The sequence below is a fragment of the Esox lucius genome, chromosome 17, assembly GCF_011004845.1.
Source record: "Esox lucius isolate fEsoLuc1 chromosome 17, fEsoLuc1.pri, whole genome shotgun sequence".
In the NCBI taxonomy this organism is placed as follows: domain Eukaryota; kingdom Metazoa; phylum Chordata; class Actinopteri; order Esociformes; family Esocidae; genus Esox; species Esox lucius.
This window is the reverse complement of record NC_047585.1, coordinates 22,727,438-22,746,377: the sequence shown is the minus strand read 5'-3', so window position 1 is coordinate 22,746,377 and position 18,940 is coordinate 22,727,438. Positions and strand designations below refer to the sequence as shown.

Here is an 18,940-nt window from a genome sequence, read left to right as displayed (position 1 = left end):
TATGACCCCGAACATACTGCTAAATCAACCAAGGATATATTCAGGATGAAAAAAAGTATGTTCTTGACTAGACAAGTCAATCCCCATGTCTGAATTCAATTGATCATGCGTTTCACTTGCTAACAACAAGACAAGGGAAAAAGTGCCCCAAAACAAACAGGAACTGAAGATGGGTGCAGTACAGCCCAAGCAGAGCATCACCAGGGAACATGAATATCATCCACTGATGTCTATGGATTGCAGACATCACGCAGTCATCAAATTCAAAGGATTTGCACCCAAGTAGAGGTTGAGTTAATTTGTCCAATTTCTTTTTTCCCCTAAAATGGAGAGTATGTATAGAAACGTCTGTAATTCCTACCAATCCCTTGATTAATGTCGTTGTACAATTTTGTGGCAATTCCCTGCCCATCATAGGGGAACTATAGAAATTGCTGAATTTATACTGAAATATAAATCACTACAATTAAATACAGGTGGAGGCCAACTCATGTATGATTGTGAAGGCTATTGGTTACAACTGAGCAAATTTAGAATTTCTATTACAAGGGAGTGGAGACTTATCCGGTTATATTTCGGAGGCACTGACGTGAAAACATTTCTAAATGTATAAGAGAAGACTTAATCTCGGCACAGAGATTTAAAGTCTACACAAGCGAGTGTGACAGGCATTTCAATCTTGTCGCAGAAGCAGGGTAATTATTACTTTTCAGAGATTGACCACGGATGCCTTCTTGATGTTTCTAAAAGCTCTTTGAGTAGGGTCATTCATTCTCCACATTTTAATGTATACCATAGCTGCAATCTTAGAGTGTCAACTGACCTTGCCGCCCCATCAACTGATGTTAAGGTTTGCGAGGGGCACAGGTCACCTCAGGCTGGATGGGAACCTTGTGTGACTACTTGGAACTGGACTCTGGCCGCAACATGTTGCTGCACTTTAAATATTCTGCGGATCTTAGGATTCTCTATTACAAAACCCCTTTTGTCCTGGCAAATGCAGTAGCTAAACATGTTGGTGATCTCCACGTTTGACTTTGTCGCTGGCGATTCCAAAGGGACACTGCGCTGGAAACCATAGCCTTTCACACCATCAGTGGGGTCCATGTCCGCTGGTTGTGTTTTGACAAAGGTCATCTCCTTGGCATATGACAGAAAAGGGCAATATATGCCTAACAGGGTGCACACAGACACCACTAGTTTAATGGGTTGACTGTGGCAGATACTGGTGCTGTGGCAGAACTGAGTATCGCCTCACACATTTGTGATGTTCTGTTGCTTCACTGTCATGGCTCCCAAATGTGTTGTGCCTCATCGCCTCCTTCAGGGGGTATCATGCATTTACATTAATCTGAAATCAACAGCCTAGCTAATGGGATTCAAAAACAGTTTTTTGTCATCTCAGAAGTTTGTCCTCTGTTAGAGTAGTGTTCTTTCCATGTTCTTTCCACAGGTGGAGCATGACCCCTCCTACAGTGAATGCATACTACAATCCCACCAAAAATGAGATGGTGCTCCCTGCAGGAATCCTTCAAGCTCCTTTTTACAGCCGCTCATGGCCAAAGTAGGTCCCTACTTTGCCTAATACTGCACATTACCATCACAGGCATGGGTGCCATCTACTTATTTGAATTGTATACTGTAGTTGCGTGAGGTGTCTTGAGTGTTTTCACACCACCCAGAAGGTGATTGCTTTGATATGTATTGCAGGGCCCTGAACTTTGGAGGGATTGGCGTAGTTATGGGACATGAGTTGACACATGCTTTTGATGACCAAGGTAGGACCTTGTATTATTTTTAGTGGTGTTGCAACTCAATATGTTGTGTATACAGAAAGGGGGACCGGTTCAAAGACATCTTGATTACGAAGATCACCCATGGTAATTGCACTCAGGAAATTCCCCAGATGTGGGATTCTCAACTGCATAATTTAGTATTAATAGTCTAACGATTATAGGCCATTGGAAGCATTACACCAGTCCAATGTAACATAACACATTATGAAATCAAATGATGTCTTTAAAGAATATTTTGCTTTATGTTAAAGGGAGGGAGTATGACAAGGACGGAAACCTCCGGCCCTGGTGGAAGAACTCGTCTGTGGAGGCCTTTAAGAAGCAGACTCAGTGTATGGTGGAGCAGTATAGTAACTACAGCATTAACAAGGAGCCCCTCAATGGAAAACACACCCTAGGAGAGAACATTGCGGATAATGGTGGATTGAAGGCGGCCTACAAGGTTTGTATGAAAATGTGGTGGCATATAACTGATAATAAAGCTACAGTATTAACCCAACAGGTTGTTTTTAGTGGCCTACTTAGCTTCTGAGTGTTTTTCTCACACACATTCTGCCCATCAAATGAAAAGTCATAGTTTAGGGACCAGTTGTAGCAGTACCGTTCTGTTAATGAGGACTGAGGAAGCAATCATATTTTTTTCTTCTAATGTTGTCAATGGGGAGAGGAGGATAATACATGCTGCATATAACTCTACTTTGAAGGCTTATGTGAAGTGGATTGCAAAGAATGGAGAGGAGGCCAGCCTGCCAGCCATGGAGATGACAAATCACCAATTATTTTTTGTTGGATTTGCACAGGTTTGTTGCTAATTTCATAATTCATTCTCTAGCATTTTTGGCTTTTCATTCTAAAATATTTAATAAAATATTTGCGTCTGTGCTTCCTACTCTGTAGGTATGGTGCTCCGTTCGGACTCCTGAAAGCTCACATGAGGGTGTAATAACAGACCCGCACAGCCCATCAAGATATCGGGTTATTGGCACTGTCTCCAATTCCCATGAGTTCTCAGAGCATTTTGGCTGCAAAGCAAATGCCCCCATGAACCCTACACATAAGTGTGATCTTTGGTGATGCATAGCTACACATTTGTCTGCACAGTGGGAATAAACAGCCAAATCAAGGCAGAGATGAAGTATCTACGGAAGGAGAGCACTGGTCTTAATACCACTGAAACTCTTGCCCTGAGCTGTCTTGAGCACACTTTACCTGTCTCAGGGTCGATATGAGGATGGAAGCTTGCCCCATTTCCCATCTTACAAACAAGCTGTTTGAACTCTGAAAAAGTGTCTTCATGTTCATATAAAGGTGGGGTAACTTTAACACTGGAAAGGAATGGCACTACAAATATGAAAACAAATGGGAGCTTGTGTCAAATAGATTATCAGCTGCTTTATTTTATTTAACAGGAAGTGGTATTTATGTTATGTCTCGTCTTTCACTGTATCCATATCCAATCAACTGAGATAATATAATCCAGAGTGAACTGAAAACTATATATTAATCATAGTAATACAAAAAATTATCCTTATTGAATTGATCTGATTCAGTAAGGATGTGCATTTTGTTTTACTGGATTTACAAAGACAACCATTTTTTACTTTGACCTATCAAAAATATGTAATAATATTGTTTCAAAATTTTGCAGAAATGGGCAGCCTGCAGAAATTGATACATTTCTGATCCAAGTCTTGTAGATCAGATCTGATCAGTCAAATGACCACAATTAGCTTGCAGATGCCTGAGTCCCAAATTGTTAGTGCAAGAAGACTCAAGGAATTATTTGCTGGACCCCACCTCTGTTATCCTAGGGTCAGGCCAATTGTGGACCACCCATGGGAGCCTCCCATTAACAACCAGCTGTGGTACATCCTGGTATTGTAATGGCACTACTCGTGAGGTCCACATCCCCTAATTTTAAGGAGGTATTATCCACACATCCAAATCATGCTCCATATGGATACTTTGATCGTCCCCCCCCCCCCGATATGGAACATAAATATGAATTGGGTACATCGGGTGGCTGTGTACATACAGCTTATGCTCTTATGTCTGCATCAACTAAAACTAACATGAAACTAACAAATTATTTCTATTAAGGCTGATTTACTGACTGGGTTACTATCTCCAGTTTCTGTCATATGCATGGTGCTGTAAGATGTAAACCTGACAATGGCTGAATGCCTGATTGGAACAGGGACATATTATTTTTATACTATTTAATCAGAGCATTCTTGTGATTGATACTCATGCCATGACTTCCCAGTGCCATACAGTTATTTTTGTTCTCTAATAAACCTCTAATGAATTCTGTTATTTTGTATGGCCAATCTATTTCAATATCCCATCTGACGCTTCAGAATGATACTTTGAATGTAGTTTAATGAATCTTTGTTGTATTTCAAAATAAGGAAATTAGCCTAGCTTCTGGACACATACAGTACTATACTGTTCATGGTCTAGAAGCTAGGCTAGCTGTGTGTTTCAGTAACCTCACTGACATCTCCAAAGGAATGGGTAATCCAATTAAACTTGATAAAGTACTGTCATGGTTAAAAATAAGAAGATCCAGAGGGCTGCCTTGTATTATAATGTGTTTGGGATTATTTATCATCCTGCAAAAAATATAAACACAACATATACTTTTTTTAACAATGGAGTAACTGCCTGGTGCAGTAACTCCATTGTGCCAGTTGCTATGAAGGTGACCATTTGCCCACAAAGATGCAGAACTGCAGTCAGGTCAAGACCCTGGTAAGGACGACAAGCATGCAGAGCTTCCCTGAAAATGCAATGACAGTTTGTGCAGAAATACTTTGGATGTGTAAACCCGAAGTTTAATCAACTGTCCGGTTGTGAGGCTGGTTGGGAGTACTGTCAAATTCTGTAAAACAACAGCTTATGGTAGAGAATTTTGCACTGGTGGCCATCTCTGCAGTAAGTATACCAGATGCATGCTCCTACAAAACTTCAGACATCTGTGACATGGTGTTATGTGACGAACTACATATTTTAGAGGGGCTTTATACTGGCCTAAATATATGGTGCACCAGTTCGAAATTCCTTGTGGTATTGATCTAGTTGCTGTAATCCAGACTTGATGTGCCTGTACTGGTGCTTGCACTGCTTCCTATATGAATTATGGTGGTACAAATGTTGTAAACAGAGCATATTGCTGCATTGATATTTGTGGAGAACATGCCCAGAATCCAGCTACTGTTCTTTGCACTCTAGGAGGACACCAATAGGAAGGGATTGTTTAAATTTATTTTAGGAGCTAGGCCACTTTATCAGGGCACATAGGCCATCAAGTAGAATCACCAAATAAATATTTTCAAACCCCCAAAATTATTTTTTTGAGAAAAACTGAATATAGTAATTTGCGAAAGTTTGTCTGTGGCTAGGAAAGTACAAATATTGTACATGGCCCACCTCTTACACATGCATTACTATATTTGTGAAAACCAAATGTCCTCTGGTAACTTAAGGTAAATCATGACAAATGAGCACATTTTGCTGGTCCACACTTATGAATGGCTTTTTTAGACGTAAGGTTATGGTTTTATTGAGGTTTAGGCTTAGAATTAGTATAATGGTTGGACATTAAGGTTTAGGTTCACAAGTTAGGGTAAGGTTTAGATTTGGGGGTTTTGGTGGTTAATTTCCATTCAAATTTTTTGAATGGAAATTAGTTAGGGACCCAAAACTATTCACAAGTGTAGTAAAACTGTGTGTGTATATGTGTAAAATGGGGCATGTAGTGTTTTGTGTTAGAGTAAAAAAGAAAAAATTACAAAAAATATAACACTGTGGATGGTTTTCAACAGTAGATGTCGCTGTACACAAACAATACAGAATACAGTATAATCTACTACTCTATTTTCTCTTTGTCTTCTGCCTTTCGGTTTTATTTCTACCTACATTACTTGCAAACATTTTCACTTAAATGGGCCTCACTGCACACAAAATGTCAGTACTGGTACCAGGTTCTTTAGTCCCTTTAAGGCAAATCCCCTCAACATCAGCCCACTCCTCAATATCGCCGTACCTATCAGAACTCTGGTAGATATCTCACCTCATTCTCCTTTTATTTCATTTTCATTCTGCTGCCAACTGGATTCTCTAACTTGAAAATGTTATCAACACTTTTCAAAATAAGATTACTCTTACATGACCACTGCACCTGCTAAGCACCTTGGTGAACAACTTTGCATCTTACATATGTATTTATAAGTATCACCTCAAATAGTTTGTAAATACAGTGCAGACCAAAACTATTTGTACAGTGACAAATGTTTTGTGTTTTGGCCTTTAATTTGTTTGTATTTCTATCCATATCAAATTTAGTAATCTCATCCATATCAGATTTATACATTTAGAAATCACAGCACGTTTTGTACATAGTCCCCGAGTACCAAAAGTATTTGGAAAATTGGCTTCACTTATTAGTCAGATGTGTTTGTTTGCATAAGTAATGCATGTACATGTGAGCTCTGTAGTCTTTTTTGTATGCCTTGCACTTGCATTTGGATTATGTTGGGTTTTTTTTTTCAATATGAGAACCAAGGAATTGTCAATGCAAGTAATTGAGAATTGGTCCAAAAAGGTTAAATAAATACACACTATAGATTGTGTACAAATGAAAACCCAGTAAAATTTCAGTAACTACAGTCAACTGAAAATGTAGATGCAATGATTGCAGAAGTACACTGCAAAGATAATTATGCTTGTTTAAATGGTTTAAACGCAGCGTTTTCATACTGCAGTTCTACAGCACTATAATTTCGAGACGGACATCTAATTACAATATGAATATATGAGCGCAACATAACTTGTATTTATTTATTTTAGAACAATAATAATACAGTGGTAATTAAATGTACGATATTTGCCGGTCAGTAGTACAATCTCTGGCCACATGAATGCAACAAACTTGAGCATAATTTTCGATCGCGCTAGGTAAACCGAACATAGACGTAATTGGACGAGAATTGCCGAATCGTCTGTCCTGCCGGACTGGAAGTGGCCGCAACGCCATGTTGACGAAGTCTCCCATCTTCTTGGAAAAATGATTATAGAAAATTCTGTCGTTGAAAACAAATGTTAAATTATCGAAAGAGGAAAGATACCGGCGACAGGGCTCGGAAGAACTGAACCAAACCGGATCTGCAGAGGTCCTGGACGGGCAAGGGAGGCAAACCTCCCGGCGTCCCCATGAATAGCACCACAGACCCGAACAGCGACTTTCCATGAAAAAAGCTTGAGTTGTTAATAGCTAGCTAGCTAGCCAGCCAGCTAGCCCTGTTGGCAAAGGGATTTGCGGCCTGCTTTAAGAATTTTCAACGCTTGTTATTTTTATGCAATCTAGATATATTTTGTATCAGTATTTATTAGTGTATTGCTTTTCTTTGTTTATTTTTTGCGATGAGTTTGCCGGCGAAAATAGTCAAACCCCCCACTGTCGCAGTAAGTGGACCTGGAACTGGCCCGTCTCCGTCGAGCCAACTGCGGGCTACCCTGACCTCCGTGTCTTTACCACCACCGGGAGCCCCGGGCGCTCCTCAGCCGACCGCCGTGCCACCACCTCAGTATCCTTCATTGACAAAGAATAACCAATGTCATCCCTTGTTCGGGTTTTCTGGAAGCCCATATTTAGGTAGCAGCTTCATTATTATTAGAGCTTAGGTTGGATGCGGGTAAAATACTTGAGTACTGTAGGGAGGAGACAATTACCTAGCTAGCGTAGCTTGAAAGCTAGGTTGTTAGCAAACCGATTAACGTTAGCTTGTAGCTTAGCCAACGACGTAACAATGAAGTAACTAAACTGCAGGTAGTGCATTTTGCTGGCAGACCCGCTTTGAATTTGTACTTGTAGAAACTGCAGGCTAAATAGACTCAATTTCACGAGTTTGTGTCGCTTGTTGACAAGTTAACGACTAGCTAGAGGACCACCGTATTTGTTCAGGTTTAGGCTACGCCAGTTAGTAGGGTACCCAGCCGTTTTATATCGTATGTAATAAATATTGATACTTTGCTTGGTTTGGAGCTGTAGACACTTATTTATTGTACTGAATATCAGCGGCTAGCGTATTTAAGTCAGTCAAGTTGGTTGGGGTTGAAATCCAATCGTAGCTAATCATAAAAATGTATTTTCTACTATGGGTGAATGTTAACGAGAGGTAGCCAAGTTAGGCCCATATAATCTTCTCGCCGGTTTCCGGGGATGCTAACTGTAACTCTTTAGCTAGCTAGGCACGCTGGACAGTAGTTGCACTGGGTAGATGACAGCCGGTGCAACACCGGTATGCCCATCTTGTAGGGGAAGTGACGCCAGGTATTTGATTGTTGGTAGCAATGACTGTTTTGGTGGTGGTACAGTAGTACATTCTGGTTACTTTGATCAAATGTGCCTTTATTCCTTAGCTTTATTATGCACAGCTCATGAGTTTACAAACCTGTATCATGTCAGTCTTTTAATGCATTATTTTAAGAGCTGTCCTTACCATTGCTGTCACGTTTGAGTAGCATCAACATAATAGGGCACGATTCAGTGTACATTTTGTGAAATGGATCAAGACCAATTTCTGCATAATTTGAGCTCCTAAAGATGTTCCTTACTTGATTCGTATAGACCTTGTGAATATGATTGTTGAATTCCATCTAGTTTCAACACGACTTGGCTACTTCTAACCAATTTAAAGTCAGATGTAGTGTTTAAAAAAAAATAAGTGTATGTAAAACATGTATATTTCTGTTAAATATCCAGTCATAATGGTAGTATTGTGTACACTGCTTTTTTGGATGAACTTGCTGTTCTGAGTAGTCATATTGCCATGTCTTATTTTATTACCTCGGTTGCATATGTTTCTAGATTAGGTTGAGTCAGAGCTGTATATTAAGACTCGGTGTGGAATGAGCATTCTGTGTCTGCCTACAAGTTGCATATGGTTCAGATGGACGTTTCTGTGGTACCCAGTTCTTCCAAGTGTTAGTTGGTGCATCAACACTGCTTGATCTCATTTTAGGAGGTTTAGGAGCTTTGTATCTCTGATCTCTGTTCAGTTTTTAAAAAAAATATTACAATTTTGCGTTCAAATCCCTTTTAACGGTGTTCTCCATAGAGTTGGGTACCGACCGAATTACGTCGGTACTGCCGAGTACCGATTCACGTAAAGTCAATCGGTGCCAAATTTCGGTACCTGAGACCGCATCTGGGTGAGAGAGTAGAGAGAAAGAGAGCGAGATTACCTCACCCCTGCAGCTTGTTCAATACCAACCGAGCCAGTGCAATGGCGAACCGAAAGGGCTCGCCGTAATATTTGTGATACGAAATGCAAAGCTGGCCAAAGGCTGCACGTGTAACCTAAAGAAACACCTGGTCAAACACAAAATATTTCTTCAAGCTGAAGCGTGTTCCGTATTTGATAGCATGAAAGCCAAGTCGCCCGCAACTAACGTTAGCGCTACAAACGTATCGATAAAAGGAACCGGTACCGAATTCCAGGTACCGGTTTAGGTTCAAATGCGAACGGTACTCAACTTCTCCATGACTGGTGGTTCTTTGGTGGGTCTGTTTCACACAGTCTGGGGATGGATGCCTTGGTTGCTTTAGGCTGTGTGCAGATTTATTTCTATATAAGCCATTTGTATACTCCCTTTTTTGAATATCAATTAAGTATTACATTTGATTAATGGTCTCTGTAGAACTGTGATTTCTCTATAGAAAAATACAATTGTCCTTGAAGGGATTATTCACCCAAAATAACACATTCCTTGAATTTAGATGGTTACATTTTGCAAATATGTTATGACATTTTGCTGCATTCCATAGTTATAATAAGTTATGCAACACATGCTTTTTTGGAACAACTGTTGAGGTTTGTGTTTGCTGCAAAACGCACAATGCAAGGCTCTGTTTTGTTAGGCTAGGTCCACTCTACATCAGTGGATGGGTTTCTAGAAAAAAATAGTGAAGTCAATATCAGCATCTGATGTAGTTCTTATAGATTTTATGTTCAAAGATTGAGCTTCTCACTCAAGTTTGTGTTTGTCTGGTTTCTCTGGGAATATTAAACTAGAGTCTGAAAGCAGGCCTGGGTTTTCAGGTTCATCTGAAATTTCCAGCTCAGTGATAACTCAAAACCTGCCCAAAATCCTGGAAAAAGTTGGCCAATGTTACAGAAATATAACAGACATGGCAACACTGAAGCAGGGAGGCAAATGTGCAAACTGCTTTGCTTTGTTGTTGGAGGAAGAACATACATTAATCTGTTATCACAATATTTCCTTTGAGAATATGTAAACAAAATACATATATATTTTTTGTATAGAGAGTAAAGGCATTTCAAATTTATTTTTGTCTTTCCGCATGGTATGACAGTCCCAAGTCCACTTGGAGTTGCTGCAATGATGCAGGTTCTTAATTATGAGACTCGTCGTGTTTAAGGCACATTATTACAATCTGAAGCATTTTGTAGCATTGCATATACCCACTGTCACCCATACCTGATCCCAGTTGTTTTGGCCAGTATTGGACACATTTCCGATTCCAGTATTGGATCGGTGCATCCCTTTATAGTAGAACCTTCATAATATTGACCTTGTGGTGGTGCTTTAATGGCCATATGTTTATCTCTTGATCTGATTGACTCTGTGATACCATTTGGCTCACGTGATCCGGGAGATGAGCCCCACTAACGTCACTTGCTTTCTCAGACTTCACTTGCATGGTTTTTAGAGAGGGGTGGTACAGTTTTCTTTGGGGGTAACATCATTATTGGTGCCTTTTTACAGATTGGACCCAAACCTAATTTATATGTATAGTAGGGCTGGGTGACAGGACAACATTATCGTCTATCAAGTGTTGGACAGCCATGGTTGATGGTGATGACATCACAGCGTCAAAAACTGTTTTTCTATATTTGAACTTGACTCGCGTCACTCTTTGCTGAACTAAAACTAACCATAGGTTTTAGTAAATACAGTTCCAGTAAATGTTACCACAGGTTAAACTAGAATAACTTGAAGGTTATTTGTAAATAGGCAATTTGTAATATTATTAAAAAGGGTTTATTTGTTTATTTCTTTCCCACACCTCCATTTAAACCCCCCCTTCTCTCTGTCATTTATTTGATGTTTATTTAGCCCAAAGCAGTACATGACAGTTATTGAAACAGTCAGAAAGTAGCCTAAAGGAAAACAAATTTTAATTTTCAAAGCTAATCTTATATAATCCATGTATAGACTACAATTTCTCAATATGGATATCTAATTCTTAACATGTATCTTATCTTGAAGGTTTTTTTAATAGAGGGGAGACTTTTGCTGGGAATAGGGAACAATATTGTTTTGTATTTTCAATCCCAAATTTGTAGAATTTGTTTTGGGGAGTTCTTGAACGGGAGATATTCTGACTAAGATGGGTTTTGCATCTGTTTGGGGAAAATGTTGCTAGTTTTTTTGGATTTTTAACTAGAAAAGTTATCAAAGTTAGTTGTGACTAGGATCTAAGATTGGTGTTTACTTACAAAAAAGAATGTGTTTTGCATATTTATTTATTGTCTGCTATTATTACCATGAATTGCTACGTAAGACATTAAATCTTGATGGAGAGACGCAATGGCCGGAGCAAAAATCTGTGTTGGAAGAATATTTTATCACTGGGGATCCTATATACAGGTTTGATCTATGTTATGAACCAAACTCAGTTGGATTTCTGTTAAACCGCTAATATATAGGTCGGGATATTCTACTTTTTCTACATCAAGAAATATATATTTGGTAAATCAGTTTTATATATATTTCTTTAAAGGAGAGTGGACGGTCACTCATTGTTTTTTTTCAAAGTCTTTTATTGATTGTAGGAAACAGGGATTCTCTGGTGGGGAGCCATATATGTGCATGGAGCCGGCGGTGTTATCAATTGTCCCTGACTCAGCACATTCTTTATACTTTTAATGTTTTATGTCCTTATGGAATATAATGCTTTGCTGGCTTTTTGTTTTTATGTAGTCACTGCCAGACAAAAGCCACGATAGGCATTTTCTCATATAAAGCAGTTTCTGCTGCTTTGATTTCTTGCCGTTTTCTGGGGAATCAAGAGGGTGATTCCAAGGGGGAATCAAGAGGGTGAGTCCAGGGGGGAATCAAGAGGGTGAGTCCAGGGGGGAATCAAGAGGGTGAGTCCAGGGGCTGGTGATCATTCCAACAACTGTCTTTCTCTCTTTGGAGCATGTAATGCTCTGTCTGCTCTTTGCTTCCAATAGATGGGATTTCCCTGTGTCTGTCTGTGTATGCTGAGATGGTTTAGAGGCGGGGCTAGTTGCTGCTCCTGGTTGCCGGGGAGACACCCAGTGCATGTGGCTGCTCGTGTACTCCCCAGACAATGGCAATGCTGCTCAGTATTCAACATGAGAGGCCAAGGCAACGCTTCCCACCATCTGCCAACAAAGGCCCAGGTCAGCCTCCAGCAGCCTGGGTTGGGCCAAGAGCTAAAGGCCTCCTTTCATCATGCTATCATACCCCTTCTGACATTGCTTCATCCTTTTTTTTGTCTCATCACATTTATTGTCTGGCTTGTTTTCGGATGTCCTTAACTTTGTGTTCCTGATGAATGAATGTGGTGGTAAGCGTATGTTCCGCTGGATTCCAAATCACATGGAACCGTGAGCTCAATAGTAGCAGTATGATCCACTGAACAGGATAACCCCTACATTTAGGATAAATGTTTGCAGTAGAGTTGTATAGTGCAGTATATTGTCTTTGGAGCTGTAAAGGAATAGCCGCTGCTGAGACTTGAAATTAACATTAGCCTATGCTTAGCAATGCAGTTTAGTAAAATGTTCCTAGCAGAGAGGTCAGTAAGGTGAAGAGGTGCATTGTGTATGCATCTTGATATGTTCACAGCCCACTCGCTGTTGAAGGTAAAAATAAACTTCATAGGTGGAATTCAAATGAACCAGGTCTAGTCTACTCTTGGAATGTAATGCAGAGTGTAGTTCTCACTCCTCAAACCCCTTTCTATGTTTTCTTTCTGATGCGTGGAGCCTACGTGCATATTTTATTTCAACTTCGAATACATGCGATATATATTTTCTTTGAATACAATTCTATTTTGAACGATGATTGTTATAATACATCAGAGGTATTCAATTGTTACCCAACGAGGTCCAGAGCCTGTTGGTGTTCTGTTCTTCCTCATCATTAATGTCACTCACCTGGTGTTCCAGGTCCTGATTAGAGGGTTGCTTTGAAAACGGGCCTCGAGGTTTCGCATTTTAGTTTAGGGCTTGTAGATTGCATCCTGGCTACTACTACTTTTTTATTTTTTTAGCCTAGATGGAATAATTTCTCAGTGCTCAATTGTCAGCTATTGCTTTCATAAAGGGATTGTGTCCTCGCAGTCGTTCAAAGTTCAGTGTGAAGACAGCCCACTTTGATTGCTCTTACAAAAGACAAGACTTTGAATAAAAATATTGTTCAAAGATCAAAGGTGTCTGAGTACACTAACTTGCCATGTTAAGTGTAGTGTGAGAGCGGTTGTAGGCCATGGTAGGCAGAATCTTGAGTCTTATGTTTGTTTAGTGCTGTAAGAGCCTGATCTGGTGGACCAATGGAGCGGAGCAGAGTGAAGGCCTGGTTTTGTGTCTGCACCATCTGGGCTGTCTCCAGTCTCTTCCTGTGCCTCCACTCTGAACCCAGTGCACTCAGCCTCAGGTAGGCCACTGCTGCAGCTACAGGGCAAACTGGGAGGGAGCGTTGTGTGTAGTGGGGGAATAATAATAAATAAAAAAACCTGGCAACACTTATTTGATCAGATTTTTATGTGGTCAATTCAGCAGAAATGATTTATTTAGCATACTAACTCTGAATGACGCCCTTTCCTTTTGCTTGTTCTATCCGCGACTCTTGTCCTGTCTCCCACATCCACACTCAGCACATAAGTGGCTTTACATTAAGCTAATGATGATGCAGGTCCTTTGTTGCCTCTAAAGGGACCAGGTCGGACAAGAGAGTGGCCTTGACTACTGTATGTTCAAAGACAAAATGGAAAATAAAAAACATTTGAACATGTAGGGATCAGGAGATGGCATGTAGCAGTCGCCTCCAAATATGTGGTGATAAGATAGACTTTGTATTTTTAATGCAGTAGACTGCAGAACCTTGTAATCTGTATCAAAGCCTGGTAACCTGATCTTGTATTTGAGATGGGCTTTGTGTTCAGATTTTGGAGTTGGATACAGGTCTTGGCTGGCCTGGCAGTGAGACCAAGGAGCAGTGACTCAGAGGGTTGGTTTTGAATTTGTATGTGTGAGCATCAGGTTGCAGTGCCTGTGTTTAGTGAGCTGTAATCAGGCCCTGTATTTAGTGAGCGGTAATCAGTGCCTATATGCCCTTAATACAGCCGATTTCTTTTTTTAAATGTAGAACGGTTGCTTTCTGGCCAAGACCAGGTTGTCCCTCAGCTTAAAGACTTGGTTCCCTAGCTCTGAAAACCCAGTTGTTATTCAGTCTCTAGTGCTCATGTTTAAGCTGATTACCTGTCTGCATATGTGTACAGGTATTTGTCTTATGCCTGATCTATTGACCTTTCGAAACGATTAGATGACATATCTTTCTATCCACTCTTGCTCCCATCTCAGACTATTGACTAATTGGTGTGGTCAGCCACTCTGACTGTGGCTTGTACTTGCATGGTTGGGTTGGTAAGGCCAGTGCTTTTGCGGGTAATATCTGCAGTCATGTAAAAAAGTCTGCGTTGTACACTACAGCCCTGAAGGGTTTTTACATTTGGACACATTTGAGCATAATTCCGACCACCCAGTTTAACAAATCATACAGATGTTTTACTTTGGAATCATGTATGCAGTTAAAATAAACAGAACACCTCCACCATCACATAAAATGGCAAAAATTCATAAGATAGTAACTTGGGGGGGTCCTGTGCTCTCTGGTTTAGTTTCACCCACTTGGGTGTGTGGTAACACATCATGCCAAAATCAAACAATCTATCCAAGGCCCTTGGAAGACAGGTTATTGATGTCTGTTATTCTGGGAGGGGTTGCAAACCATTTCCAAGCGATTTGAAGTCCATCATACCACTGTCTCACAGATCACTAGACATCTGCATAGGATTAGTTGTCCCACCAAATTCAGGCCAAGAGCTAACCTAAATATTCTCATAGAACTCTCTAAGAACCTCAGGGCAAGAGCAGGCGAGCTTCAGGCCTCTCTTGCCATAATAAATGTCTAAGTCCATGAGTCAGCTGTCAGAAAGACCCTGCACCAATGATCTATATGGGATGTTTGGACGGCGGAATCCTTTGCTTTGAGTCAAAGGTAGAGTTGTATGGCAAAAAAAGAACACCAATCGTAAAGAATGGTGGTGGTGGCGCCATTATGGTTTGGGGCTGCTTTGCTCCCTCAGGGCCTGGCCACCCAGCCCAACCATCATATGATTTTCATATTCTAATTAAGGATTCTTGAGTAAAATGTTAGGCCATCTGTCAAAAAGTTGAAGCTGAACCAAACTTGGATCTTGCAACAGTATAGTGATCCAAAACATGCAAATCTACAACGCAATGACTCAGAAGTTTAAGTGGGCCAAAATTCCTACCCGTCGAAGAAAGACTGATAAACAGTAACAGTTATTGGATACATTATGTTATTAAAGCCAATGTTGGATTTTGAAGCTGCGGTATACTTTCTCTTTTCCAAACTATGGAATTGTATTTTCTGTAGATTTCTTTTTGATGAATAAATTATTGCAAAGTACTGTAATTTGTTAAATTCTGTTATGTTTATCTGTCAATGGTTTTGAAGTAAAGATTACGTATCTTTATGTCCATATACAGATGCTGGTCATAAAATTTGAAATAATCAAAAAATTGATTTATTTCAGTAATTCCATCAAAAAAGTTAAACTTCTATATTATATTCATTCATTACTCACAGACTGATATATTTCAAATGTTTATTTCTTGTAATTGTGATGATTATTACTGACAACTAATGAAAATCCCAAATTCATTATCTCAGAAAATGTGAATATTACTTAAGATTTTTAGAAATGTTGGCCAACTGAAAAGTATGATCATGAAAAGTATGAGCATGTACAGCACTCTACTTAGTTGGGGCTCCTTTTGCCTGAATTACTGCAGCAATGCGGCGTGGCATGGAGTCGATCAGTCTGTGGCACTGCTCAGGTGTTATGAGAGCCCAGGTTGCTCTGATAGTGGCCTTCAGCTCTTCTGCATTGTTGGGTCTGGCGTATCGCATCTTCCTCTTCACAATACCCCATATATTTTCTATAGGGTTAAGGTCAGGCGTGTTTGCTGGCCAATTAAGAACAGGGATAACAGGGCACCTTAAACCAGGTACTGGTAGCTTTGGCACTGTGTGCAGGTGCCAAGTCCTGTTGGAAAATGAAATCTGCATCTCCATAAAGTTGGTCAGTAGTAGGAAGCATTAAGTGCTCTAAAACTTCCTGGTAGATGTCTGCGTTGAACTTGGACCTCAGAAAACACAGTGGACCAACACCAGCAGATGACATGGCACCCCAAACCATCACTGACTGTGGATACTTTACACTGGACTTCAAGCAACGTGGATTCTGTGCCCCTCCTCCCTTCCTCCAGATTCTGGGACCTTGACTCCAAAGGAAATGCAAAATGTACTTTAATCAGAGAACGTAACTCAGCAGCAGTCCAGTCCTTTTTGTCTTTAGCCCAGGCGAGATGCTTCTGACGCTGTGTCTTGTTCAAGAGTGGCTTGACACAAGGAATGCGACAGCTGAAACCCATGTCTTGCATACATCTGTGCGTGGTGGTTCTTGAAGCAGTGACTCCAGCTGCAGTCCACTCTTTGTGAATCTCCCCCACATTTTTGAATGGGTTTTGTTTCACAATCCTCTCCAGGGTGCAGTTATCCCTATTGCTTGTACACTTTTTTCTACCACATCTTTTCCTTCCCTTCACCTCTCTATTAATGTGCTTGGACACAGGGCTCTGTGAACAGCCAACCTCTTTAGCTATGACCTTTTGTGTCTTGCCCTCCTTGTGCAAGGTGTCAATGGTCGTCTTTTGGACAGCTGTCAAGTCAGCAGTCTTTCCCATGATTGTGTTGCCTACAGAACTAGACTGGAGACCATTTAAAGGCCTTTGCAGGTGTTTTGGGTTAATTAGCTGATTAGTGTGTGGCACCAGGTGTCTTCAATATTGAACCTTTTCACAATATTAAAATTTTCTGAGATACTGAATTTGTGGTTTTCGTTAGTTGTCAGTTATAATCATCAAAATTAAAAGAAATAAACACTTTAAATATATCCAGGATCTGTATGTAAAGAAAATAGGCAACCTTCCAGCGGGTGTACTCAAATTCTCACATGACTATGTATGCATGCAACAACAAGATCCAATGTAGTTTGGCTTGCCTAACAGAAGATAGTGGCTAGGACCCCAATCTTCATTGACACTAGTTGTTTCCCCTCCAGTTACCCTTTAGATTGAAGTGTAAGCCGTATGCTGCCAAATCCTTTGATGGATTCGCACTTGTAAAGTATTCATATTGTGTTAAAATCCTGCTTTGTATCCAAAGGGATTTGATTATGCAATTCAGCACTAAACAGCAATTGCAGGAATAGGATCAGATTGTAATTCCAGTAAGAGTCATGCTATCCCTCCTGCCAAATCCTGGGAGGTGTCAGCTGTCTCGTTTCACCTGATTGTTTCCCCTCTGCCGTCGTGCAGCCTGCTAACCCTTGACCAATAGAGGAACTGCCCCCTCCCTTGATCATCCTACCATGGTTCAGCTTCACACAGAGCACCACCCACTCTGTTTACATTCCACAACACGGAGTACCATGCCAACTGGTCTGGGGCTCATGCCGGCAGACGGAGCACATTCCCGTATTGTCACTACCCCCCTTCACAGAGACAGCGCACAGTTCTGTTTTACCCCAACATTTTTGTTACGACTGTCCCCCTTGGCCATGGTAAAGGTTAGAGTGAAGACACACTCACAGCAGGCATTGCATGGTTGAATTATTTCACAGTATGTTTGGTTAATCAAGTGTCGTTTATACTGCATTTCCTCTTCTCTATGCTGCATAACTGCTGTCTTCAGTTTCATTGGTATAAAACATTTTCTCTCTTTGGAAGGAGAGCGAATCTTGGTTAGAAGCCAGCAGAGACGAGGGCCCCTGCAGGCAAGGAAAGTGGGAGGGAGTGAGACGGAACAACTAAAAAGTGTCAGTAGAGAAAGGAAGAAAACCAGATGCTTTGTTTCCCTGAAATTTTGTGTGTGTGTGTTTGTGTGTGTTTTTTTCTATTCCCAATGGACTGCTTGAGCAGGTTACTGAGCTCCTGTCTGTCTGTAATTCCCCTACTTCATTGGTCTCGTCACTTCATTATAGCAGTCACTGATAAAATCTGTCCTGACTCATGGTCACATGACAACTGTTAACAGGAAACTGACTGGGTTGTCCCTGGTTAAGGGATATTTAACCCCTTACCCCTGTGTTAGTTGGTCTGTATGGATAGGACAAAATTGAAATGTTTCTAACTGAAGAGAGAGGAAAAACATCTGGTTGGAATTGAAGTTTGGAGATTATTGGAAAGGGATTATAGCCAAAGTGAGCATAAAAAACTGTTCTAAATTCAAATGATTCCCAGTTGCTTTCAATCCTGAAACATCTAGGGCTGGTTTCACAGCCACAGATTAAGCATAGTCTAGGATTAAAAAAATATCAGACGCTACAAGTTCCCATCTAATCATTGCATCTTTGAATGGTCTCACTCCTGTTTAGAAGTGCAATGAAAGGGCCACATTTGTTATTAAAGACCAGTTACATTTCTTCATGAAGATTAATCCTTTAACAGAATCCTAAACCAGGAAAAATACAGTTGAGAAACAAAATTCCAGGAAACTGTCAGGTTTCATAGGGCTGCCTTTAGAGTAGTTTATCCCTTATTTCACTCGTGAAATTGATTGAAAGTGTGGTTCAGTACTCAGTAGTGGGGAGAAGAATGTGCTTAATTGGAAAAAAAGAGCGTAGCTTGCAACATGAGTCTCATGCCCAAAAGGGTAAGAGACTCTTGTAAGAAACCTTTGTTTTCAATTCTGTTATTGCCCATAATTGTTGTGGT

The 18,940-nt window shown here is 40.4% G+C and overlaps 2 protein-coding genes across 15 annotated transcripts in view; both read left to right on the top strand.

Moving 5' to 3' along the window:
- ece1 (endothelin converting enzyme 1) overlaps window positions 1–4,110 on the top strand; it is a 28,667-nt gene extending 24,557 nt beyond the window's left edge. For all 3 annotated transcript variants that reach the window (XM_010881789.5, XM_010881790.5, XM_010881788.5), the window contains 5 exons: window positions 1,454–1,564; window positions 1,711–1,778; window positions 2,048–2,238; window positions 2,501–2,596; window positions 2,694–4,110. In XM_010881789.5, the coding sequence (XP_010880091.2) occupies window positions 1,454–1,564; window positions 1,711–1,778; window positions 2,048–2,238; window positions 2,501–2,596; window positions 2,694–2,870 (643 nt within the window). In that variant the 3' untranslated portion in view covers window positions 2,871–4,110. The remainder of the gene's footprint in view (window positions 1–1,453; window positions 1,565–1,710; window positions 1,779–2,047; window positions 2,239–2,500; window positions 2,597–2,693) is intronic.
- Window positions 4,111–6,784: 2,674 nt separating this feature from the next.
- The window catches only part of eif4g3a (eukaryotic translation initiation factor 4 gamma, 3a), a 51,707-nt gene continuing 39,551 nt past the window's right edge, over window positions 6,785–18,940 (top strand). For all 12 annotated transcript variants that reach the window (XM_010881777.5, XM_010881784.5, XM_010881787.5 and 9 more), the window contains exon 1: window positions 6,785–7,384. In XM_010881777.5, coding sequence (XP_010880079.3) covers window positions 7,221–7,384 — 164 coding nt within the window. In that variant the 5' untranslated portion in view covers window positions 6,785–7,220. The remainder of the gene's footprint in view (window positions 7,385–18,940) is intronic.